The 27,504-nt window shown below is 40.9% G+C and overlaps 1 protein-coding gene across 1 annotated transcript in view; it reads right to left on the bottom strand.

The window, feature by feature from the left end:
- Nucleotides 1–27,504, bottom strand: part of LOC122787839 (dedicator of cytokinesis protein 7-like) — a 4,057,077-nt gene that overhangs the window by 512,101 nt on the left and 3,517,472 nt on the right. Inside the window, exon 37 of the mRNA XM_044054755.1 lies at nucleotides 5,442–5,603. Coding sequence (XP_043910690.1) covers nucleotides 5,442–5,603 — 162 coding nt within the window. The remainder of the gene's footprint in view (nucleotides 1–5,441; nucleotides 5,604–27,504) is intronic.

The following is a 27,504-nucleotide window of genomic DNA, read 5'->3' as shown; positions in this document are numbered from 1 at the left end:
AGCAGGTGCTTCCAATGATTCACTGACAGTATCAGTTCTTCCCAAACATGTATCCTATGCACCTGTCTCAGGTAGAAGCACAAATACAGCTTCTGATCTTTCTTCTCATTGCCCTTCCCATCTCCTTCAGTCCTTGGGCAACTTAAACTGGTTCATCAGTGTCATATTCAGGGGTGAGTGCTCCAACTCTCGGTGCCACTGAACTGGCTCAGAGGTGTTCTTTGTTTTTTGGAAAGTTGGTACTGTTTGGATCTTTCTGTGGGTCTTTATTTGTGGTTCCATTCCTTCAAGGGAAAATATTCTGCAGCACATCATGGACATCAACTTTTTGACAGTGACCAATTTCATTTTTGTCGGGCTAAATGTAATTGAAGGGCAATTTGGAACTTCATAAGGCAGTGGTACCACCATACCATAATTCCAAAAAGTTAAGCTGTGCACAGAATACTCACAGACCTGAAAACTTGTTTTACAGCAACTTAGAACTGAAATGCAATTCAGGCTTTAACAAACAGCACCACAGGAGTAACATTTCAGTCATTACAGACATGGTTGGTTACTGCATGACACGAATCTCCATTTACTCAAAAATGACACAGTGCAGAACTACTGACACAACAGCAGTTATACAATAACTAGGTACAAGTAATACCATCATACAATGAGGTCTGTATTCTGCTGCATGATATACATAAATCAGTGGTATCACTGATTTTAAAACATGAAATCTACACCATTTATGCAGCTACCCATATATTCCACTTTAAACATGCTACAGGAGCAGTCTTTTTTTTTGGAAAGCATACTCATCAAATGTCTGACTGACTGAGTTACTCCCCTTCCCCAAATGTGGTGCAACCCCAAAATGAGGCTTTAATTAATAAGGGAGAAACTGAGGGTGAACCCCCAGTGGATGGTTGAGATACCATATAAAAGTTCTGAGTGTGCCACTTTTTTGAAGGAGGCCCATTTGATCAGTTAAACTTTGAATGAGTTTACTCTCAATAGTTAGGACAACACCTCTGTGCTCACCATTGTACCCACAATGTGACCTAAACTGGATAAAACAGGTACTTCAGAATAAAATAATACCTGTCTCATCAACCTCCAATCACATCCAAAGAATGGCTGCACTTCCTAGAGGTAGCGCTCTTCACTGTCATTATTTACTAGATTATTTATGTATGGTAACAGGGTGAGCACACACTGGCACTAATGTCCCATTGCCAGCACTGACCAAATTAAGTTACAATGACTTACTTATGAAGAAACAAAGCTGAATTTATGTAACATGTATGGAAGACTGCTAAGAAATTGCGAAGAATTTAGAGCAAATGCTCAGAATACTGATCAGAAAACTGGAGATAGACTCTTGTCTGAAAGTAATGTGTTAATATGTAGAAGGAGCAAGCCTTTCTACCCACACTGCTTTCCCCAAACCCCATGTAACATATTATAATCACCTCTAAAGTCACTGCTCATCATCATCTTCTTCTTTTGGCGGTTCCCGTTAGGGGTCGCCACAGCGGATCATCTGTTTCCATTTCTTCCTGTCCTCTGCATCTTGCTCTGTCACACCAACCACCTGCATGTCCTCTCTCACCACATCCATAATCCTTACCTTAGGCCGTCCTCTTTTCCTTTTACCTGGCAGCTCCATCCTTAGCATCCTTTTCCCAACATACTCTGCATCCCTCCTCAGCATATGTCTAAACCAACGTAATCTTGCCTCTCTGGCTTTGTCTCCAAACCTTCCAACCCGGGCTGACCCTCTAATATACTTGTTCCTAATCCTGTCTACCCTCGTCACGCCCAGTGCAAATCTTAACATCTTTAACTCTGCCACATCCAACTCTAACCCCTGCCTTTTTGTCAATGCCACTGTCTCCAACCCATATAACATAGCTGGTCTCACTACCCTCTTGTAGACCTTCCCTTTCACTCTTACTGGTACTCGTCTGTCACAAATCACTCCTGACACTCTTCTCCATCCACTCCTTCCTGCCTGTACTCTCTTCTTCACCTCTCTTCCATACTCACCATTACTCGGAACTACTGATCCCAAGTATTTAAACTCATCCCCCTTTGCCATCTCTACTCCTAGCATCCTCTCCCTTCCTCTATCCTCTCTCTCATTCACACACATATATTCTGTCTTAGTCCTGCTGACCTTCATTCCTCTTCTCTCTAGAGCATATCTCCATCTCTCCAGGGTCTCATCCACCTGTTCCCTACTCTCACTACAGATCACAATGTCATCTGCAAACATCATAGTCTACAGGGATTCCTGTCTGATCTTGTCTGTCAACCTTTCCATCACCATTGCAAATAAGAAAGGGCTCAGAGCTGATCCTTGATGTAATCCCACCTCCACCTTAAACGCATCTGTCACTCCCACCTCAGACCTCACCGCTGTCACACTACCCTCGTACACATCCTGTATCACTCTTACATACTTCTCTGACACTCCCGACCTTCCTCATACAATACCACAACTCCTTTCTAGGCACCCTGTCATATGCTTTCTCTAAGTCTGCAAAACCACTATGCAACTCCTTCTGACCTTCTCTGTACTTCTCCATCAACACTCTCAGCGTAAACATTGCATCTGTAGTGCTCTTTCCCAGCATGAAACCATACTGCTGATCACTAATCATCACGTCCCTTCTTAACCTAGCTTCCACTACTCTTTCCCATAACTTTATGCTGTGACTGATCAATTTAATCCCTCTGTAGTTACTACAGCTCTGCACATCACCCTTATTCTTAAAAATCGGTACCAAAACACTTTTTCTCCATTCCTCAGGCATCCTCTCACTTTCTAAAATTTCATTAAACAATCTGGATAAAAACTCCACTGCCATTTCACCTAAACACTTCCATGCTTCCACAGGTATGTCATCTGGACCAACAGCCTTTCCATTCTTCATCATCTTCATAGCTATCCTTATTTCCTCCTTGCTAATCCACTGCACTTCATGATTCACTGTCCCTACATCATCCAACCTTCTCTCCCTCTCATTCTCATCATTCATCAACCCCTCAAAGTACTCTTTCCAGCTCCTCAACACACTCTCCTCGCTTGTAAGTATGTTTCCCTCATTATCCTTTATCACCTTTACCTGCTGCACATCTTTTCTAGCTCGGTCCCTCTGTCTAGCCAATCGGTACAGGTCCTTTTCTCCGTCCTTAGTGTCCAACCTTTCATACAACTCTTCATATGCCTTATCCTTAGCCTTTGCCACCTCTCTCTTTCCCATACACCTCATCTCCTTATACTCCTGTCTACTTTCTTCATCTCTCTGACAATCCCATTTCTTCTTCGCCAACCTCTTTCTCTGTATACTGTCCTGTACTTCCTCATTCCACCACCATGTCTCCTTGTCGTCCTTCCTCTGTCCAGATGTCATACCAAGCACCTTTCTAGCTGTCTCCCTTACTAGCTCTGCTGTAGTTACCCAGCTATTTGGCAACTCTTTACTGCCACCCAGTGCCTGTCTTAACTCTTCCCTGAACTCCACTTCACAATTACCCTTTTTCAATTTCCACCATTTGATCCTTGGTGCAGCCCTCACACTCCTCCTCCTCTTCTTGATCACCAACGTCATCCTACAAACCACCATCCTATGCTGCCTAACTACACTTTCCCCGGTCACCACTTTAGTCTCCAATCTCCTTCAAAATGTCCCTCTTACATAAGATATAATCCACCTGTGTGCATCTTCATCCACTCTTGTATGTCACCCTATGCTCCTCCCTCTTGTTATAATACATATTCACCACAGCCATGTCCATCCTTTTCACACAATCCACTACCATCTGACCTTCTGCATTCCTTTGTTTATCACCATACCTACCCATCATTTCCTCGTCCCCTCTGTTCCTTTCACCAACATGCCCATTGAAATCTACTCCAAACATCACTCTCTCACCCTTGGGTACAGTCATCACCACTTCATCCAACTCACTCCAAATTTTTTCTTTCTTGTACATTGTACACCCAACTGTGCTACTTGAAAAAAGCAAATACCCATTGTTTTCATAAAAATCAAATATATGTCTTTGATGACTTTGAATACAGCATTTCTGAAATAGTGTGCTCAAATATCTCCAATTTCAAGTACTTGTGTTTTGAAAGAAGTCATGTATCACCAGGCAGACAAGATAACTCTGATGCAATTGCTGTATAAATCAATTAGTAACTAATTCTAACTATTATGCTGTTAATTTAGTATTCAAGCAACAGTGTATAGCACCATGCCGGAGGAATAGATTCCTGTCCCAGAGACTTCCTATACTCTGGAATAAACTACCTATGTATATCAAACAAAGCTCCTCATTAGCACTCTTCAAGAAAAATCTTGATGATTGGATGAGAAATAGGAAATTCACCCCGGGGATCACCTCTGTGGCTCTGCTCGACAGTGGCACAGAAAAATAATTTTCTTGGGTGGCAAAAGCCAGGGTACCTTTTTGGCTGGGCTTATATAGGTCCCAGGGCCGATAGCCTAGTACCTACCTATGAACCTACCTACCTATGAATCTATATGCCAAAAAACTAATTAAAGCACCTTTTGCATCTTTAATTCAAGTGTTAAGTTGAAGTTATTACTACACAACAAAGAAAATGATCGTGTTTTTATATTAATTTAAAAGTGGGATCTGAACATATCTATTCTCTTATCAGTTGGATAGCTGTTTTATAAGAGATTGCAATGGACAGTGTATGCATACATCTAATGAGAGACCAACATATGATGAGAGGTAATGACGTGAGAACTAGTGAGTTAAGTCCAGCAACACAAAAAGTTTTTTTAGCTCAGCACACTTGCATTAGGTTGACAAGGACACAGAATAAAACCCTACTGAACACAATCCTACAACACACAGAGTGTAGCTTAAAATAGTAGGAAATTAAAAAAAATAAAAAAAGTTAAACGTCTTCAGACAATAAGTAAACCTCATGTACCATGACAAGTCAAACATTAGAACAATTACAACTCCTGACTGCAAATTAACCATATGTCAAAGAAAATAAAACATTTACCATTTTCACTCCCTAAACACGCAATACAAAAATAACAAAGCAGCTTGACAGTTTAAATCCACTTTTTTTCCCTTGGAAGTACAAAACTCATCATTTTACATCTGAAGATTTATACAACTCCTGGTTCTGAACATCTGCCAAACTCATTCACTGATGCACATTTTAATGCTCATGGAACTGCAGATGTCATGGTGATTTGTCATCTTCAAACAAGAGGAGATGAGGGAGGTATAGTCATGTATTATTCACTTGCCCATTGTAAATCATAGTACATTATGCATACATTCACTAGTAAAATGGTGCTGCAAAATCTTCAAAAGGTAATGTAAGAAATTCAGTGAAAATCTGATAATGTCCCTTCAAATTACTGTGTACAGATATGCTGCATCTTTACCTGCAAAGGAAAATCCGTGTCTTTCATTTCTGCATCATTTTCACTTAGGTTTTGCAGGCGGTGAAGGGTTTGCAGAAGGGATTCATCTTCATCCGAATTTGAGGTGTTAGCTACAATGTTAGCGAGGGCCACTGTGATGTGTAACTTCACTTTTGGGAAATGCTACGAAAGAAAGCAAAAGCAAAACTATTCTTCAGGTCTAAACATTTATACTCTGGATTTTTCTCTTAATCCAGTAATAACGCAGCATCCCTGTTCTCATATTTTAAAGTCATGAGCAGAAAGTTGCTGACTGTTGGTAATTTTTTAACTCTGCTCCTGTAAAATAAACCCCCTAGAAGACTGCATACTTTATTAGCAAATAATGTATAGAAAACAAAATTCATGTATAAGCATTATAAACACAGCAATAAGAAGCACATTTCCTAAATACTTTCTGTTTAAATGTGTATTGAGCATCTGTTGATTAATGTCTTAACAGAAACTCATGTGTTAACCACACACGTGTATGAACTGTAAATGGAAGCAAAGAAAATGCCTAAAATACTTGCAATAAGATGTATAAAATACACATTTTTTAACATTCAAAAATATTCAGCAGCATTTTATTGTGACTGTGGACTGAAGATGTTATATCCAATTAAATACACATTCAAAAATGTGTTGTATTAATATGTGCAACATATCAAGGTCCTGAGGCTCATTCTAGGGCTACATGCTGAAGATAACTGAAAGATACTTCTAAATACACACTTAGTTTTTATGCCATAACTATCAAATCCTTATGGACTGAAGTCTGGGTTTCAAACGCTGTAAGGTGAGAAGCACTTTTGTGTTAAAGTGGGGATTTTGTACTTTAATATGACAATTAAGTGAGCTAACAGCAAATTGGAAGTCTGAAGACTTGTTGACTTTCTCACAGTTGTACAGCTATGGAGGTCTCTCTCTCTCTCTCTCTCTATATATATATATATATATATATATATCATTTCTGTTATTTATTTCAGATTTTACCTGAATGTGTTTTGTTTGGTTTTATTTGTATATGTGGGATTTGATGATTTAGTCTACAGTTCCATGGCACAGATCCCAATTAAAAATGGTATATATTGCTTCTTGATTGCAATACTATGTAGAAACCCTGTATATTAAAATCTTAAACCAACTACAGATATGCAAACAACTACTCTTAGAATGCGGAATTCATTAAAATAATTTGAAGAATGCAGATAAAATACTGTGCGCCATTAATAAAGTGTACTACAAATTTCAAACAATTCTTTCTTAGTTCATAGGTTCATAGGTTCATAGGTTTATACTAGGCTATCTGCCCTAAGGCATTTATAAGCCTAGCCCAAATTATTGTGGCTTACGCCACCCCTTATATGAAAAAATACTGTGCCCATTAGTTTGTTGTGCCTCTGTCCAGCAGTGACCCAGAGATGATTCCCGGGGTAAACCTACGATCTCCCATCCACAGGTCTAGATTTCTCTTGAACAGAGTCAGCGAGGTGCTCTGCCTCACATGGACCGGGATTTTATTCTACAGCATAGGGAGTCTCTGAGTGATAAATCTATCCCTCCAGCATGTCCTATTTATATCCGTGCTAAGGTTTAAGTCGCTTGCTCTAGTGGTTTTGGTGGATTTGGATTTTTGAGGTGGAGCATGTCCATTAATTCGGGTTGGACATGGCCTTGTATGTCAGGCACATGTCACCTCTGAGCAGACGGTATGCGACTGAATAGAGCTGGAGTTTCTTCAATCTGGCAGCATATGACAGATTTTGGAGTCCTTTATCCTTTTGGTGAGGAACTTTTGGGGTCTCTCCAATTGCTGCAGATGTCGGGTGAGATACATCCCGAATGGGGCATTGTACTCGATCATTGGTCTGATAAGTGAAGAGTACAGGGAACAATGACCTCACTAGATCTGGATGTGAATCCTTCATGATCAGGTGGGCAATGTAGAAGGTCTTTCTAACCACTTTAGCAATGTGAGTGTCAAAGAAAGGCCACTGTCAACCTGGGTCCCCAGGTCCCTGATAACCTCTTCTGTGCTTAGTGGATTGCCACCTATATGGTAGCTTGGGGTTACCTTGTTTTTCCCGAAGGGTATGACTATACATTTTTGGCGTTTAACTTCAGGCCATGGCTCTGGCACCAGCTATCTGTTTCCGTGAGTCCCTTCTGAAGGATATCAGTGTCCGATGCACTTTCCACTATGGCGCCCAGTTTGCAGTCATCTGCAAACTTTGTCAGCCAAAGTCCTCCCATGTTGGCCTGTACTTCTGAGAAGTAGATGCCAAACAATAGGGGCCAAGGACCGAGCCCTGTGGGACACCACTTGTGACCGGCTTGGAGTCTGACACAGCGCCAGCAACTCTAACCCTGTGGGTTCTGTCCTTAAGCCAGTTTGCAACCCATCTTGTGACATATGGGTTTACATTTAAGCTGGTAAGTTTTTCTACAATACCGAGTGGGGTATTGTGTGAAAGCCTTTGCAAGGTCAAGGTAGGCTGTATGGACTGCCTTTCCTCATCAATGGCCTTGGTGACTATTTGAAGAAGTCGACCAAGTTCAAAAGGCATGATCTTCCCTTGACAAAGCCAAACTGGGTCGGGTCCAATGTCTGCAAGTCCCCTATATCTTTGTTTATGAGCTCCATTATGATCCTCTCCATAGCTTTGCAGACTAGACTTGTTAAGCTTATGGGGCGGTAATTACCAGGGTCCGTGAGGCCACCTTTGTGGAGTGGGACCACAGTTGCCGTCGCCACTCCTTGGGCACGTATCCTGTGGTAAGGCTGAGATTAAACAGCTGCCTTATGTGCGGGTTTAATTCCTCATTTAGCTCGTGTAGCACACAGCCGGGGACACCATCCGGTCCCATTGATGCTGTGTTTTTAGCTTTAGAGAGAGCAGCTTTCACCTGCGCATTTGAGATGTCCGGGAGGCTACACTCGGCTGGGATAGTTATCTCTCCTTTAGGGGTGTAGAGGTCGGTGAAGTTTGCACTGAACCTGTCTGCCAGTATGTTGGCAATGTCTGTGGGTTCAGTGATTTTTGTATCATTTTGGACTAATTCTGAGCATATCTGTGAGTGAAAAGTTTTATCAAATGTTCTGCATGTTATGTGTAACATTCAAGTTCTGCTTGATATGGACCTTAACATTTCCTGGGAACATTGCATTGGTGTGTATAGCCTTAGTATAAATTGAACTAATGACCACATCCTAGCCTTAATGAAGCCTTCCAGAGGCTATGTCAGTGCATGTTTGTTTCTGATCTCTTCTGAACCCTGGGAACATTGCATTGGTGTGTATAACCTTAGTATAAATTGAACTACTGACCACATCCTGGCCTTAATGAAGCCTTCCAGAGGCTATGTCAGTGCATATTTGTTTCTGATCGCTTCTGAAACATGGGAACATTGCACTGGTGTGTATAACCTTAGTATAAACTGAACTACTGACCACATCCTGGCCTTAATGAAGCCTTCCAGAGGCTATGTCAGTGCATGTTTGTTTGCTTGATATCCAGCTTCCATGCCTGGGGCATTTACACACTCTTCAAAGCATGCTGTGTTGTCCTTACACTGGTATAATGAGCCATACACATCACCAAGGACTCACACTCTCACCCCCCCCCCTAAATCACTGGGATATCATATTTGCTAACAAAACAATATAAAATTAGAAACTTGCAATATTCACAATTTCAGGGTTTGCTAGATACAATCTGTAAGTTTGTCAAGTTACAAAGGAGATGAAGAGGGAGCTAAATAATATCCATACAGAGGGATCTCTTAACGATCAGCTGATATGAACAGTATTCACACATTTGTTATATCAAACAGATGACTTGGATTCCATCTCCTTTTTTAGAAAATGTTCATTGAGGCTCTTTTCTGAAAAGTAACAAGATAAACAGGTCAGTTCATTGGAAACATAAGATATAAGATCGGCCAAAGGGAAAAGTAATACAGGAAAGAGCTAACAGAAGAACCAAGCTCATTATCCCTGTCTGTTTAACAGGTGGTTCCTCAGGCACCCACCATGGAAAAATGAAAAGAGGAGAGGGGCTTTTGTCGCTAGCTTTGCGGGGGCAGACCTACCCATCTGTCAAGCCACAAATTCAAGCAGAGGTTCCAGAGATACAATGAAAAATGGCAAATGTACTGCAACATGTTGGGAACTTCACAGTGGAGGTACTGCTGGTGCAGACTGGTTTAAGCATTGACTATACCAATAAATTGTGTGCGCTCTCTCTCTCACTCACCTGTTTAGTTACCTTTCACATGCTGAGCGAGATTGTGAGACCTGCTCAGTTCTAACCAATGAAGATACATTAACTTGAAGAGAGGTAATCTAGGACTGAGGTTAAACTCAGAAATGTTCTCTGTGAATTCAAACAACAGGTTAGGAGTTATAGGTGGAGTTGATTTCCATACGTCTTACTCCCAAGAGTAGGTACCAGGGTACAAGCTGCAGACTGCACTCATGGTCATCTGTAGCTGATGAGAGAGATGTCTGATTTTTCAGAGGAGGAAATCCCCACATTGACTTCAAACATTGCTGCAGCTGTCGAAGTCTTAGTGAAAGATTAAGCCATTGGTCATGGCCAAGCCTTGTGCTCCCTTCTGTTGACCTTTATGAAGCCAGCTTAGCCTTATAGAAAAGGCTCTATGGCTGGTCCCTAATCTGGGTTCCATGCATTACCACCAGCCTTGGAACATTGAGATAAGCCTCTTCCTTGTCACAGATACACTTCTAAGCTGGCAGATTGAAGTGATGGTACTTTTTGCATACACCCTTACATTGTGCTGTGGGTTCTAGGAAAAGAAACAGTCCTTTTAGTGGGCTGGGTTAGTAAAACAATTACTACAAGCACAGTTAAAATAGCTAGTCTTCTTAGGCATCAAAAGTAGGAAATTACTAGTGATGTGCATTTAAATGAGATTTGAACTGTATGTTTGTGAAATAACTGGAGCCCCTACTCCTGGGCAGGTTCCTTTAAACCAGTGAAAGAAAGCAATCTGTTGTGCATAACAGATAATTCACATGGCCCAAGAATAACAACATGATATCAAGAAAAGAAGCAGCCACTGAAAGGCTCTAAGAATGCAAACTCCATAGTCAACTCAACTGATTGCCGAAGGTGCAGAAGGAGCCCTGAAGTAAAATTATATATTACTAAATGTTGTAGTGAATCTATTGCTGCATTAAGTATGCTCTACTCTTTGTCATTATTTGTTTATTTACTTAATGATTTGTAGATGCATTACCATAAGAGACATCTGAAGCATAAATACAGTCCTGGTCTGTAGGTGGCCTGTGACTGCCAGGATGAGCCTGTAATTGGTCATTGATCAGTGTTCTACTCTGGTAAACAAATTTAAATAAGTAAATAAATCTTGGGCAGTAGCACATATATGGTAGTGCTTTGTCAATGCTCTTCCACATCAGTAGTTATATAACTTTTCTTTGGGGTATCCTATATGTGGTAAACTAAACGGTCAAAAATTATCCCCATGATTCTCTTTCTCGGATTTTACCTTTTTGTGACTGTAATTTCAATTATATGCCATTACTGTGAGGTAACAGTTCAAGCTCCTTCCGCTTTCACCCCATAGGCTGTTTCTTTTTCACATTGTTGTACGATTGTAGATTTTGCATATTTAAGTAGGGAGGGGTGTCGGTGTGTGTGACATCCCCACATGGATATGCCCCTGCAAGAAAAAGGTGTCAGCTGTGCTTTGCACCTCACATATTTGATGCAGTTCCATTTAAACATTTTTGATCAATGAGCTTGTATTCTGCTAGCTTGGAGTTATCTTTTTGCAGTGGAAATATGTCTAAGCTCATGCACTCTATTGTGAGCATTGTATAATCTCTGGACATGTATGGATACGTCAAACCAACTGTATCATCGCCACTGAAATTTCTTTTTTATTTCTTTTTTTCTGCTTGGAATAGCCCCCTTTGGGTCCAGAATGACTTTATTCAAATAAAAGACTGATACATATTAGTTGGATAATAGCAACAAGTTCAGATTAGTAATTATACAAAGCAGTGAATATTTGAATAAAGCACTATTGTAATGCTCAGTAAAGATTCAACATGATGAAACTGACATCTAACTTCTCTAATGGAATATTTTATGACAACATAGTTCACTTATTTTCATTTTCAAAATACTACTCTGTGGGTAAGGTGATAATCATAATTATTAAATAAGATTTTAAAACGTTGTGCTAAATTATGACACTGTTTAATCAACAAAATTAAGCTTCAGAGAATTTTTTAACCTTATTTTTTAGCCTCACATTTAGCTAAATATCACAAGTTGTATAAATCATTTAATGTACTTGGGCAATGATTATTTATGGACTTTGCCAAGGACTAACCTTCAACATTCTCTGTCTGCCAAAAAAACGACATTTTACTGAAGAGAAAAAGGAAACATTTAGTCAGTAGCACTTAAGAGTACAGGAGATGGGAGCTTCCTGGGTTTGTTTCCACTTAGTTTAATAAGTACAGTGTTTCAGGAAAGAATTTACAAAAGACCACTCCTTGTACAAGAAATTGCCTCCATTCAAAATGTGAAGTTAATGTCCTTGGAGATGCAATATCCCAGAATTTGTTATATAAAAGCAAAGGTGCAGATTACTCATACATCTGTAATAGGGTCACGCTGCAAAATTGGTGCATTTAATTTCTTCAGTAGAGCCATTTTCAGAATATGCTACCACAACAAAATATAGTGAATGACCATGAAAATGCCAGCGTACAAAACGATATATCAGTTAACATGGCAAAGCAGTCCTTAGTTTTAACAATGAAATTCAATTTTATATCCCCACAGTATTGGCTATCAGGCATATTTACCACTCACTTTTACTGAGTTAATTTTATTTATATAATTTACATTTGTTTACTGGGAAAGTATGACTTGGAATGAAGCAAATTTTCAGCAGAGGCCCAGAAAGAAATGCTTCAGATGCATGTCTTTGTAATGTGGGAAGAAACTGGAGCACATTGAGGGAACCCAAACTAATGCAGGGAAGACATGCAGACTCCACACAGAAGGCACCCCAGCCGAGAACTGAACCGCAGAACCTCTTGCTGTAAGGTGACAATGCAACTGCTGCACCACTGCGCTGTCCAGTTTGAATCTTGGTAGGCCTACCTTCTCATCCAGGGTCTATATTATCATATTGCATGCTCAGAAGTGCGTACAACAGATAATTGACCCCATGTAAGCGAAAGCTAACAACGTCGAAACTTCAGAACAGCGATTATTTTCCAATGGAAAACAATCGCTGTTCTGAAAAAAAAAAAAAAAAAAACAGTAAAACATTACTTAATGTTGGGGGCTTCAGCCCCCACACCCCCCCTACTTCAATAAACCAACTCCGAGATCGCACTTCAGTGCCGAAAAGGCAAAGTAGCGAAAGCAGCTAAACAAATTCTTTCCCAGGGAAAGAATTCGGTGAAAAGCCACTTCGCTATTTTGTCTTTTCATGCTTTACAGTTCGACAAAGATGCATTCGACAACCTGCATCTGCGACAGCGTAATAGGGAGCCTCTCGTCCATGCCTCCCACCTTTTAGCACTCCACTTACTAATCTTTGTGCCAGTATATTTTTAGTAAGGTATGCAAATGTCTATTGGAGTTGTACATTTTTAAAGTAATTTCTATTTTGTGCTTTTGGAGAGCAATATGTTGACCCTTGTTCAGGGGTCAAGCAGTGTTGGTCCTTAGGCACATACTTAATGCATCTGTCACTAAACAAGGGTTCTGGAGTCACATCAGGAGTACAGAAAAACATAAGACAGCTGTGTCCTGTCCTATTATCTGAATTATGAAAGTTTTACACTGCCTTCTGCTGGTGCATTGTCCATTTTGTGAATGACAAATGCACCCAGACTTAATATAATCAATTCTAAGGTCAACACACCTCAAGAAAAAGGGAAACCTGCTACAGCGAACTTGGATCAGTGCATACTACCTGTTTGCAATGCACACAAAACAGACTCTATCTGTGTGTAATGCAACCAATATGCGTCTTTCACAAGATGAATGATGAGCCGCAGAAAAAATAAAATAGAACTAACTAAAATATGAACTGTAATCAGAGATTAAAATATTTATTGTTATATTCCATGCATTGCACACATCTAAAAAGGGTCTTGTTACAGGTCTACAAGGGTACAAATGATGGTTATTTAAGGGAATGTCTAGGGTTGAATACACTAATAGTTTAACATAAGTTAGTAAAATTAATGAATATAACAACTAAAACAATATGGTCCTGACTAAGAATTGCCCAGCCAGGGAACATGTTGCCAATTATAACAGTGAGCTGTGTAGCACACACAAATTTAGAAAAGAAAAAAGAAAAAAAAAGAAAAGCATTACAGAAAGAAATGCTTTATCAGTTATTCAGGTAGAAGAGAATACTTACCGGAGTTTGCCTCCATGTATATATAAAGAGAAGCATGCAGTATATGAAAAAGGAAGAAAACAGAAGCACCTTGACATTTCCTTGAAAACTGACTTATGAATTTCCTTTCAAAATGAAAATAATAAGAGGTTAGTTGTAAGGCCATCCTTAAACCAAAGGACAAATTTGCCTCAATAGGAACTGGCTTCTACAGGATGGCCCCTGTTCTGGGCTATGACAACCTTATGAAATCTACAGGATTTGCCTGAGAGACATTACAGCAAAAAGCAAGGTGTTTTCCTACTTGTAGTCTTGCTTCTGCAGTAGTTACAAGCCTCACCAGTGGAGTGGACTACATTTCCTATAATGCACTGCTCTACTGGCGAGTCTAATATTATTAATCGTCCAGTATTACTCTAATTGTATGGCTCAATCTGCTAGATTCCAGATGTTCATCGTGTTTCACTGTTGCAGTCATTACATTTGGGTAATCTGCTGGCAGGTTACCCTCAGTTGGCCTGATTAACAAAGTCTTGGGTCCTGCGTCGGTTGCTGTCCTTTCTTCCATGACGTCAGGTCGTCAGGGGTATAAAACATGCAGCCGACGCCATTACATCAGTTTTTCTTGCCACGCGGTGCCCGAAGCAGAAACAGTTCGCAAGTGCCAGTCGGCCGACTCCTGAAATTTTCGTTTTCGAGTTTCAGAACCGAAGTCTTCAAGTAAAAGCTAAGTACCCCATTGGGGAAACTTTTTCTTGCTCCTTACCGATGTCAGTAAAAGTTAATAATAGCATTATTTGTGGGAAGCAAATACCTCATAAGGATTTTCATTCGTACTGTATTCCTTGTCTAGGCCCTGACCACGACATACCTTGCTGTCAATTTTGTGCTTTATTTAATCAGCGCACTATCCGTCGTCGGTACATTTTTGCTTCTAAATATTTTGGCTCTAGGTTTAATTATCCAGAAATTACGTTGGTTAGCCATCCGACTATCGGAATACCGAAAAAACGCAAAGAAAAAGACAGAGACAGGCCGTTGATGTCCAAAACTGCCGACGACGCTTCTCCTAAGCCAGTTGTCAGTTCATCGGTACTCAGTGAGGTGCTTTTGCAGCCCCTGATACCCGCTACTTCTGATTCGCAGGCCTCTACTGAGACCCATTCGGAGTCCAGTATGCTGCGAGATGCTTCACATATGGAACCCGCGGATGTCTCTACCTTGGATGGGTCCAGAGCTGCTGAGCAGGCACCGGCTTCTGAGGGTGTATGCAGGCCTACAGACTTGCATATTAAACCAACTCCAACTTCAGTACTAAGGCCTAAATCCTGATCTACGTCTAAAAAACAGACACCCAGGCCACATGTTCAGGCCCCTATACCTAAAAAACAAATGATCAAAATGGCTGAAGATTTAATTACTCTAATCAGGGGTTAGTCAATCCCCCCCCCCCCCCCCAAGAGGTCTAGGACTGAACTTGACTATGAATCTTCTGAACAAGACTCTGTTTCTTCTGACTCTTCTAATGATCTGGATTTGTCCATACCTACTTATGAGGACTCTGATGCAAAGGATTCCATTCCCTCTGCCTCTCCGCCTGAGGATTTCTCTTTTGGGGAAACTTTACATACCTACATACCTTAAGGGAGCATTTCCACTGGGAAAGTCAGAATTTCTCTGAATCCAAAAACAGGCTTAGGGATTTCCTTCTTCTTCCTCAGCATAGGCCTTTGGCTATACCTCCTGTACTAGACATTGTTGATGATGTGTTTTCGGAATCCAGTATGACCCCTGATTCCTTGCCTCCAGCCCCTAGCAAACCAGACAGGTACTACAGGGTTCCCGAGTCCCACAAATTCCTTTTCAAGAATCCTGTTGCGGACCCTGAAACCATTTCTCAGGGGCCCAAGGGCATTAAGGCTTTTATTACTAAAAATACTACCCCTTCTGATAGAGACTCCAGGGCACTGGATAGATGGGGTAAAAAGGTTTACACTTCTGCAACCTTAGCAATCAGGGCTTTAAACTGTCAATTCCATATGCTAAAATATCAACAGCATATCATGGGACTGCTTAAACAGAAAATGATGTTGATTTCTGACTGTGTAGAGAATAAAGATTTACAGGATTTATTGCATTCAGCTGAACAAGTTGGCAAACATACTTTGCAATGTGGTTTTGATTCTTTAGAGGCCTCTTGCAGGGTTGCTGTTACTGGGTCTGTGCTTAGAAGGCATGCTTGGCTAAAGGAGCAATCTCTGCCTGATCATGTTAAAGCAAAACTTTTGGATGCTCCTTTACAGCAGGACCGACTATTTAGCAATAAGGGTGAAGAAGATCTAAAAAAGATGGAACATAAAGCTAAATTTATGCAAAGTGGGAAATATTTCTTACAAGTACAACCTCCTAGATTTAGTAGGCACTGGCCTGCTAAGAACTGGTCCTTTCCAGCTCCTTCCACAGCCACTCCAGACAAACCCAGACATTCCAAAAGCACCAGGTTTCAGTCCCAAGGGACTTTCAGAACTAAGCAATGGGGTGTTACCACTTCCAAATCTGGAAACAACAAGGCACCACCCTATGGTAAACAGTCTCAATGACTTTAAAATTACCAAGCATTTACCTCTTAGCCACCCCTTTGGGGGGAAAACTGGCTCTTCACTCAAGCAACTGGCAACTTATAACAAAGGACAAATGGATTTTAAATATAGTGTCCCAGGGATACAGATTTCATTTCCACATGCTGCCAACTCCAAACGGGTGGCCAGACCTGGCCCAAATCAGTGGGCAGAGGCTCAGAAACAAGTACTTCCCCTCCTAAACCTGGGGGTTATTCCACTAGTACCAGAAAAGGAAAAGGGACAAGGTTTCTATTCCAGACTTTTCCTGGTACCCAGAAAAGACAAATCGTGGCGTCCAATTCTGGACCTGTCTACTCTAAACACCTTTCTGGACATTCCAAAATTCAAGATGCTGACTCTTCACCAGTTACTTCCTATGCTAGGCAAGGATGCCTGGTTGTCAACTCTAGATTTAAAAGAGGCTTACCTGCATATCCCAATCAGGGAATCTTGCAGAAGATACCTACGCTTCAAAGCAGGCTGCATGCGTTATCCATTCTCTGCACTGCCCTTTAGCTTGTCTACTGCGCCCAAGGTATTCACAAAGTGCCTGGCTCAAGTAACTGCATTTTGCAGGCAAAGAAATATTCAAATATATCCATACCTGGACAATTGTCTAATTCAGGCAGAAAACCAGGCCATTCTTCTAAAACATCTGGTGTTTGTAAAAATAATTCTAACCTGTCTAGGGTACACCATAAATGAAAAGAAATCTCAACTGGTACCCTCTCAAAAAATTACATTTCTGGGTGCAAGCTTGAATACAACTGCCCAGATTGCTTTCCTTATGCCAGAAAAGCAAATTCATTTGGTGACTTACTTCAAACAGGTGGCCACAAAAACCCTGCTATCTGCAAGGCAAATACTGCAAGCCTTGGGGTTCATGGCCTCCTGCATTCTTCTAATTCCATATGCAAGACTGCATATGATGAAACTTCAGTGGTATTTAAAAAGTTTATGGAGTCAACATTGTCACAGCCTGGAAACAATGATTCCTATCATACCTTGCCTGCACCTAGAGTTCCTATGGTGGGCAGAGGCTTGCCACCAAAACAAGGGACTGCCATTCACACCACTCCCTGCCGCCCAAACCCTAACTACAGACCCATAAGACTATGCATGAGGGGCTCACCTGGCAGGGAAGTGCATTCAGGGCAAATGGAGCCCAAATCAAATGCACCTTCATATCAATCAAAAAGAAATGCTAGCTGTACAGAATGCACTGACAGCCTTCAAGGACTACCTTCATCCAGGACAATTACTGATAAAGACGGACAACACCACAGTTATGTGGTACATAAACAAGCAGGGGGGTACACATTCCTAGCCCCTCTGCAGACTAGCCATGGCATTGTGGAACACGGCCTTGAGCTACCAAGTACAACTACAAGCCCAATTCCTGCCAGGAAAGCTGAATGTTCTGGCAGACAAACTAAGCAGAAATCTCATGGACCCACACGAATGGAAACTGGAACCACGGATTTTCAACATGTTGACACACAAATGGGGGAGCCCAGACATAGATCTTTTTGCCTCACCCCAGAACTACCAGTTGGACAAATTTTGCACAAGAACTCATCACAAAAAAGCCTGGAAAGTGGATGGTCTGTCCATCAGCTGGAAAAACTCATCAGTCTATGCCTTTCCCCCTCTGCCTCTGCTCTCCAAACTTCTACTAAAAGTCAATCAGGACAAACCAAAAATGATTTTGATTGCTCCAGACTGGCCTCGCCAACACTGGTACCCACTCCTGCACAGTGTGTCACACATTTCACTGTGGCACCTGCCTCAGACAACTTCCTTACTGTCTCAGCAGAAGAACCAAATTCTGAACCCTCACCTCCAAACATTGAATCTTGCAGCTTGGCTAATCACTTAAATTCCTCCTTAGCATCCCTCAGCAAACCTGTGATGGATGTCATTTTGGAGGCAAGAAGACCTAGCACTAGAAAATCTTATGCTGACAAATGTAAAAGATTCTGTGCCTGGAATCAATCTCAAGGGATGAGCACAGCAGTGCCCAATTTACCTCAGATTTTGCAATGCTTAACTGAGATGCTTCACAAGGGCCTGTCTTTTTCTTCCATAAAAATCCATGCCTCAGCTATTTCAGCTCACTACAACACAGAACCCCCCCCCTCTTTTCAGTATCTCAGAGGAGCCAAAAACTTGAGACCATCCAGGAGAGCTCCAATTCCCTGCCTGGGACCTTAACTTTATATTGGAGAAACTCACTCTACCTGCTTTCAAGCCAGCTGCTACTGCAAACTTAAATTTTCTTTCCTGGAAAACAGCCTTCCTTTTAGCAATCACTTCAGCTAGAAGGATATCTGAATTACAGGCCCTTATGGCAGTGGAGCCTTTCATCATCTTTCATGCGGACTGGGTGTCTCTCAGGACCAATCCATCATTCATGCCCAAGGTGGTATCCAGTGTGGCTCTTCAGTCCATTCATTTGCCAACTTTCTTTCCCAATCCACAGAACAAGGGGGAGCAGATTCTGCATTCATTGGATGTACACAGACAACGTAGATTGTACTTGGACAGGACTAAATCTCAAAGAAAATCTGAACAACTGCTGGTAGCATTTGCTGCAGGGGCAGAGGAGAAGGCTATTTCAAAGCAAACCATTTCTAAATGGATAAGCCATTGTATTCATTTCTGTTATAAGCACCATGGAAAACCTATCCCCCAGGGGATCAGATTTCCTTCCACCAGGGCTGCATCTACTTCAACAGCCTTTCTCAGATGTGTTCCTACCAGGGATATTATAGAAGCTGCTACCTGGAGTTGAGTTCATACTTTCACCAAGCATTATCACTTACCAATTTTCTCTAAATCCAGAGCTGGCTTTGCCACTGCTGTTTTGTAGGGCCTTATAGCTGGTCCTAATGCTGTATAATTCCATCCTCCTAACCATAGCTTTGGGAATCTACCCAAATGTAATGACTGCAACAGTGAAACACGATGAACATAGTACAGTTGTGTACACTTACCATAAATGTAGATGTTCGAGTGTATTCACTGTTGCAGTCCTGGTTACCCTCCCACCAGCCCCCTGTTTTTCTCTTTCTATACCTCTACTTTCTTTTACTATGCTTAAAAGCCTTTTTGGTGTATTTGCTTTTGTTTGGAGGTATATTTTTGTGTTTTTAATTTTATATATATATATATATATATATATATATATATATATATATATATATATATGTATATATATATATATATATATATATATATATATACATATATATATATATATATATATATATATATATATATTGCTCCCCATTTGGGGGGCACCTGACATCTGGGGCAAGAAAAACTGATGTAATGGCGTCAGTTGCATGTTTTATACCCCTGATGACCTGACGTCATAGAAGAAGGCACAGCAACTGACGCAGGACCCAAGACTTTTTTAATCAGGCTGACTGAGGGCAACCTACCAGCAGATTACCCAAATGTAATGAATGCAACAGTGAATACACTCAAACATCTACATTTATGGTAAGTGTACACAACTGTACTTTACTGTTGCAGGACATAAAACTAGGTGTAATTTGAAGACTAACAGTGATGGTATGTTTTCTTTTGCTTCTTTTGTTGATGTGGGATGTGTAATTGGTTGATATTGAATATCATTATTAAAAAAAAGAACAGATGCAGTGATGTGAGGTAACTTCTGACCATGGAACTTTACCAGTTCAACAGTATACTAGACAAATGCTTGCTACATTTGCAGATACAATCTAATCCATAACGGTGAAATGTGAGGTGTGTGTGTAAAGGTTGCTAGAAAAAATGTTCCATTTGGTTAAAAGAGGAAAAACAGTAACAGAAGCAGCTTGACTCATAAAAGGTACTGCTGGGATTCCACAGTTTCAGAGTCTCATACAAAATGGGTGGAAGGACAAGAGGAAACAAAGATAGAAGAAGGTTGAACTGGACTGGGAAGGACTGTTTTGGGAGGGAAGTGTATTGTAGAAAGCTGAACAAATTGTGTGGGTTCTGCATTTTCTCCCTGACATTCATGTAGGTTTCCTTATGTCATTTTGATCTGATCTTTCCTGCCAAAGCATGGTGCTTAGTGGCTACTCCAAACGTTCCCTGCATGTAAGTTTTTTCTATTGCCCTTGTGACTCAGGCTATGGCTGCAAATTATATGAGGATTCTCTGAGATATTTACCTGTCCCTCTAACATGTTCTATTTAAGTCACAAGCAAAGTTTAAATCCTTAGAGCTAACAGTTCTGGTGCTGTTCATTTTGTGAATATGCAAATGGTCCCTCAGATGGGGATCCGAGGATGTCCTACATGCCAGGGATAAATTGCCTCTCAGCAGTCTGTAAGAAAGACAGTACAGATATAGAGCTTTCAGTTGGTCTGCATAGGACATTGTGTTTACGCCTTGTACTCTTTTTGTGAGGACTCTCTGTGGATGTTCCAGTTATTGCATCTGCCTGGTCAGGTACATACAGAAAGGGGCACTATACTCAGTGATGGGTCTGATGATGGCTGAGTATAGTGGCACAATGACTTCCCTAGACCTAGATGCCATGCTTTTACTTGTAAGTATCATGACATAGAATGATTTTCTTGCAACCTTAGATACATGTTGGTCAAATCCAGTTTACTATCTATGTGAATTCCTAAAACCGAGACTACTATGTGTACTTTTTTTTTGGGGGGGGGGGTTATCAATGAGGTAGCTTTCCTAGGTGGCCAGCCTCCTAAAAGGTACTACAATGCATTCCTTGGCAGTGAGTTTTAAGCTGAGCCTTTGACTCCACTCATTGGTCTGTGCTAGACCTTCTTGTAAGATGTTAGTATCTATGGGAGGGATGTCTGTGATTGTTCACAGCTTGCAATCATCTGCAAATTTGGTCAGCCAGAGGCCCTTGAGTTCTAAGAAATGCCAAAGAGGAGAGAACCCAGCACAGAGCCCTGATCGACTACACTGGTGTCTAGCCTCTTTGTGGTGGTGGTCTCTCCAATCCAAACTTCTGGGTCTTGTCTGTAATTCTGAGAGTTTGCTTACAACCCTCAAGTAAAGTATTGTATCAAGTGCCTTATTCTAGGTCAAGGTAGGCAGTATACACCATTTTGCCCTCATCCATTGCCTAGGTGACCTTCTCAAAGTTCACCAGGTTTAGAAGAAACGACCTGCCTTTGGTGAAGGTCAGTTGGGTCCAGTGTATGAAGGTTTCCTATGTCATTGTTAAGCATTTCAATGATAACTGTTTCTTTGGATTTGCTTATGAGACTAATCAGACTAATGGGTCTGTAGTTTCTGAGATGTGTTGATGGTCCATCCATCTGCAGAGGGATGACCACTGCAGATTTATTCTAGGTCAAGGGAGGTTATCATAATGGTTAAGGTGTTTACCCTACATAAACAAGGTGCAGGGTTTGATTCTCACATGGGGTAATTGGCTAGGCTTAAAATAGCCCACAAGGGCAGTTAGCCTATACAAACCTATGTGAGAGGTATTATCTTTTTTGGTGTTACACTTCCTAATTTTAGCTATGAGTTTTTTTTCTTTTGTTGTACAATCTGTTTAATTTTGTATTCTACCAGAATGGTTTGTTTTTTTTAGTTAGTTTTTGGCTTATTTCTGGTAAACACAGCAGCATCTGTTAAATCACTGACATGGTTGTACAGAGCTTTTGTGAATAATTAGCACAGGCTGCTGTATTATCTGATTTTGGACAGGCGTGAACTGTTGACAGGTTATCACTTAATAAAACACAGTTTGCCTTGGAGTAGTTCCTAACTGTTATGGGATTTGCTGGGATTACAAAACTGATTCTTATTTTGAAGGAGATTGCTTTGTGGTCTGACCTTACCAGACAGGACATGACACTGGAGGCAACATTCTCCCAAAGTCATGTGTACCAGGTCCATGCACTGACTGGTGAAAGTCAAGAAGGTAGGAAAAAATACTTTTATTTCCCTAGTGGCTTTGCAACTAATGTCTTCCAGGGAAATCAACTAACATAACAATCAAATAGCATTTACATACACATTGCAGCTCATCATCAATTAACATGAAATTTTAGGGGAACCAGAAGTGTTTTTTACCTTCTTGATTTTTGCTTTAAGATGACTAGATAATTAAACAGATTTTCAGTATTATATATAATATGGCTGAAGGTAATATTAACACTCCCATTGGTAATACACCAGGAGCACTTCAAAGTAATTTGGACAATAATGAGTTTTAAACCATGTTGGCATTTCAGCAAAATTAAGTATTAAACAGTAATCCTTTGGTTAGTGTTAATTCACTGGTCAAATCATTTGATATGCAGGCTAAATTAACAATCTGCTATCACGTTGTAAGAAGGAATGTATTTTATGACAAAATTATGTTAAAATGTTATTTGGAAATTGTAGATCAATATGTGTGTATATACCTTTAAGTAAATATCCAGAGGCTTGCACAAGTGTATAAATACTGAGCATGTGCAAGCCTGACTGCCATTTTGTAGTTAGTTGCTGAGATGTAAGCACATATGTATGTAAACTCTGTCTGTTAACTAGTTTGTTTGTATTTAATGATGATGCTATCCATCATGATGTGTTCATATGTATTAAAGCATTGGAACAAAACTCCAAGAGACATGGTGCCAGAAGTGGCATGTCTAAAGGACATGATGTCAAAAGAGGCATGTCTAAAAGGACATGGTATTAGAAGGGGCATGAGTCAGAATTGTCTTGGCTAAAACAACTTAAGGCATTTGTTTAGATGCTGGTGGAATATACAGGAGTGGATTATCCCAAAATGTGCAAACTTTGCAAAACAGTTCAGAAATGAATTTCAGATATTAAAATTTGCTCAGTACTATTTCTTTTTGCATAATATGAAATGGGGCTACAGAATGATGGATGGTGTCCCCGGCTGTGTGCTACACGAGCTAAACGAGGAATTAAACCCGCACATAAGGCAGTTGTTTAATCTCAGCCTTACCACAGGATACATGCCCAAGGAGTGGCGTATGGCAACTGTGGTCCCACTCCACAAAGGCGGTGCCTCTACCGACCCTGGTAATTACCGCCCCATAAGCTTAACAAGTCTAGTCTGCAAAGCTATGGAGAGGATCATAATGGAGCTCATAAACAAAGATATAGGGGACTTGCAGACATTGGACCCGACCCGGTTTGGCTTCGTCAAGGGCAGATCATGCCTTTTGAACTTGGTCGACTTCTTCGAAACAGTCACCAAGGCCATCGATGAGGAAAGGCAGTCCATACAGCCTACCTTGACCTTGCAAAGGCTTTCGACACAATACCCCACTCGGGTATTGTAGAAAAACTTACCCGCTTAAATGTAAACCCATATGTCACAAGATGGGTTGCAAACTGGCTTAAGGACAGAACCCACAGGGTTAGAGTTGCTGGCGCTATGTCAGACTCCAAGCCGGTCACAAGTGGTGTCCCACAGGGCTCGGTCCTTGGCCCCTATTGTTCGGCATCTACTTCTCAGAAGTACAGGCCAACATGGGAGGACTCTGGCTGACAAAGTTTGCAGACGACTGCAAACTGGGCGCCATAGTGGAAAGTGCATCGGACACGGATATCCTTCAGAAGGGACTCACGGAAACAGATAGCTGGTGCCAGAGCCATGGCCTGAAGTTAAACGCCAAAAAATGTATAGTCATACCCTTCGGGAAAAACAAGGTAACCCCAAGATACCATATAGGTGGCAATCCACTAAGCACAGAAGAGGTTATCAGGGACCTGGGGACCCAGGTTGACAGTGGCCTTTCTTTTGACACTCACGTTGCTAAAGTGGTTAGAAAGACCTTCTACATTGCCCACCTGATCATGAACGATTCACATCCAGATCTAGTGAGGTCATTGTTCCCCTGTACTCTTCACTTATCAGACCAATGATTGAGTACAATGCCCCATTCGGGATGTATCTCACCCGACATCTGCAGCAACTGGAGAGACCCCAAAAGTTCCTCACCAAAAGGATAAAGGGACTCCAAAATCTGTCATATGCTGCCAGGTTGAAGAAACTCCAGCTCTATTCAGTCGCATACCGTCTGCTCAGAGGTGACATGTGCCTGACATACAAGGCCATGTCCAACCCGGAATTAATGGACATGCTCCACCTCAAAAAATCCAAATCCACCAAAACCACTAGAGCAAGTGACTTAAACCTTAGCACGGATATAAATAGGATGTGCTGGAGGGATAGATTTATCACTCAGAGACTCCCTATGCTGTGGAATAAAATCCTGGTCCAGGTGAGGCAGAGCACCTCGCTGGCTCTGTTCAAGAGAAATCTTGACCTGTGGATGGGAGATCGTAGGTTTACCCCGGAATCATCTCTGTGTCACTGCTGGACAGAGGCACAACAAACTAATGGGCACAGTATTTTTTCATATAAGGGGTGGCGTAAGCCACAAAACTTTGGGCTAGGCTTATAAATGCCTTAGGGCAGATAGCCTAGTATAAACCTATGAACCTATGAACATTCTAAACAATATTCACATAAACAGACATGTATGATGTTGATAAAATGCTCAAATTACTACTGAAAATATTTGAAATAAAGTCCGAATTGCATAAAACAAATTAAAGGGAAACGACTGCATTTTCACAAAGCATGTGTATTTTTCGTATTAAGAAAAGATATCCAAGTTATCAAAAGTGTATCAGGTGTTCTCATGCTTGTGCAGTGTTACAATAAAGCTATTTCACAAAGTACGGACATTACAAGGCATATTTCACAGAATACAGCCATTACAGAGCATATTTTGCAAAGTAAAGTATTTTGAAGAGTTTATTGTGCATAGGAATATTGTTACAAGCTCACAGCACTGTTTGTTTGTACATAATTACAAGGGCCATATTTTCAGTATGTTTGTGTATACTTTGTGGGCATGGCAGACGGATTTCAGAAACTCAATGCACTTGTGTTTGACAGTAATACTGCTGAGAACTGGAGAGTGTTTGAGCAAGAGTGTGACATTTTCATACAGGCTGCATTTTCTGATAAAGATGACCGTACAAAGGCATTTATTCTGCTTAAACTAGCTGGGTCAGAAGCCATAGAAAGGGAATGCTCATTTGTGTATGCACCTGCTATCTATACTGGAGAAGGGAAAACTATCATATTGTTGTACTGGTTGAATCAAGAGAGGACCCAGAGTGCTTAAAACATAAATTTAGAGAAATGTGCAACCCCAAACAAATGTTACAATGGAAAGGCATTTATTTTACACAAGGGATCAAAAGCCTGGTGAAACTTTTACAGCATATATAACTGACCTGAGAAATAAGGATAAAACGTGCAGATTTGGTACTTAAGGGATGAGTTGATAAAAGGGGTCTATATTAGAACATCGAAGTTTCAAAACTTTGAATGTTCTAATATCGAACCCCATTACGTGAAAGTTGAAAATATCGAAGCAACAGAAAACCAAATTTTTTCCTAGGGAAAGAATTTGGTTGTCCATTTCTGTTGCTTCAGTATTTTCGGCGCTGTGGTGGAAAGTTACAGGTTGGGTTCAGGTAAGTGTGCGATTGAGTGTGGGTTAGGGTAGTTAGGGTGCGGGTTAGGTATGTGTGCGATTGTGTGGACGTGAGGGTTAGGGCGGGTTAGGTGAGTTAGGGTTAGAGTGTGGGTTAGGTATGTGTGTGATTATGTGGACGTGAGGGTAGGGCAAGTTAGGTGAGTTAGGGTTAGGGCTTGGGTCAGGTAAGTGTGCGATTGTGTGGATGTGAGGGTTAGGGCGGGGTAGGTGAGTCAGGGTTAGGGCGTGGGTCAGGTAAGTGTGCAATAGTGACGGACCTTAGGGTTAGGGTTTGGGTTAAGGTAAGTGGATAGTTAGTGGTGTGTGTGTATAGTTTAGTATAGGGTTAGGTGTAAGATTTTAAGTGTATGTGTGTGGATTGCTGTTTGTTTGGTGTGCTTGTGTTGTGTGTATGTGTTTTGGAACAACAATTTTTTTTCCCTAGGAAAAAAATGCTCTGTCCTGTATGTTCTATGTTTTTAGCTTTCGCGTAATAGGGTTCGATATTAGAACATTCAAAGTTTTGAAACTTCGATGTTCTAATATAGACCCGATAAAAGACAGACTTGTGTGTGGCATAAAAGATGATGCTGTAAGAAAGATTGTACTTCGTGACAGTGATTTAACTTTGAATAAGGCCTTTGAGACTTGTCAGATATATGAGCTCACAGAAAAGCATACAAACATGCTTACAAATAAGAATAGCTCTAGAAGGCACAGTGATAAAGCTCATGTTGATAGTATGTAGCAAGTAATTAAAAGAAACAGGCCCAAGCACATGGCACCAACTGTAGCCCCTGCAGCACTCACTGGTAAACCCCAGAACTCTCTAGCAAATTCCAGAGTTTGCACAGTCTCTGTGAAGCACAAGAGTGAGTCAGTACAATCAAAGCATGGGGCCCAACTTAGTTTAATTTCCAACTGTCATAATTGTGGTAGAAGTCATGAATCTAAAAGAGAGAAATGTTTAGCTTTTGGTGAGCAATGCCACAAATGTAATAAATGGAATCACTTCAAAAGATTTTTTAAATCAAAAGGCCTACATTATTTCATTAAAAGAGAACATTTTAAGAAAGTTATACTCTGGCAACTCTACTCTCTATGTTGATGGTGTGTCATGAAGCGGTCAATGTAGTAGATTTAAGGGCAAAGAATGAAGTATTTTGTACTGTTGGGATAAATGGCAAACCCATAGAGCTCAAAGTTGTCACAGGTTCCAAATGCAATGTTATTCAGCAGAAACATTTGCTAGAGTGTGTAAAGGTGAACAGCTTGATTTGGCAAAGTGTGCAAAACTTGTTGCTTATGGAGGTAAGAAATTCAAACTGAAGGCTCAGTAGTGCTTTCAAGTGACTCTGGTGGAAGAAGCTGTGGCTTATTATTTTATGTGGTCAAGATGCACGTCCAGTCATTATTAGGGCTCAGAGACAGTTTGAAAATGGGACTGCTTTAATTTAACAAGGAAGTCCA

This window comes from Protopterus annectens, chromosome 13.part0, assembly GCF_019279795.1.
Source record: "Protopterus annectens isolate FY-2018-M chromosome 13.part0, PAN1.0, whole genome shotgun sequence".
In the NCBI taxonomy this organism is placed as follows: domain Eukaryota; kingdom Metazoa; phylum Chordata; order Ceratodontiformes; family Protopteridae; genus Protopterus; species Protopterus annectens.
This window is presented reverse-complemented; position numbering and strand designations above follow the sequence as displayed.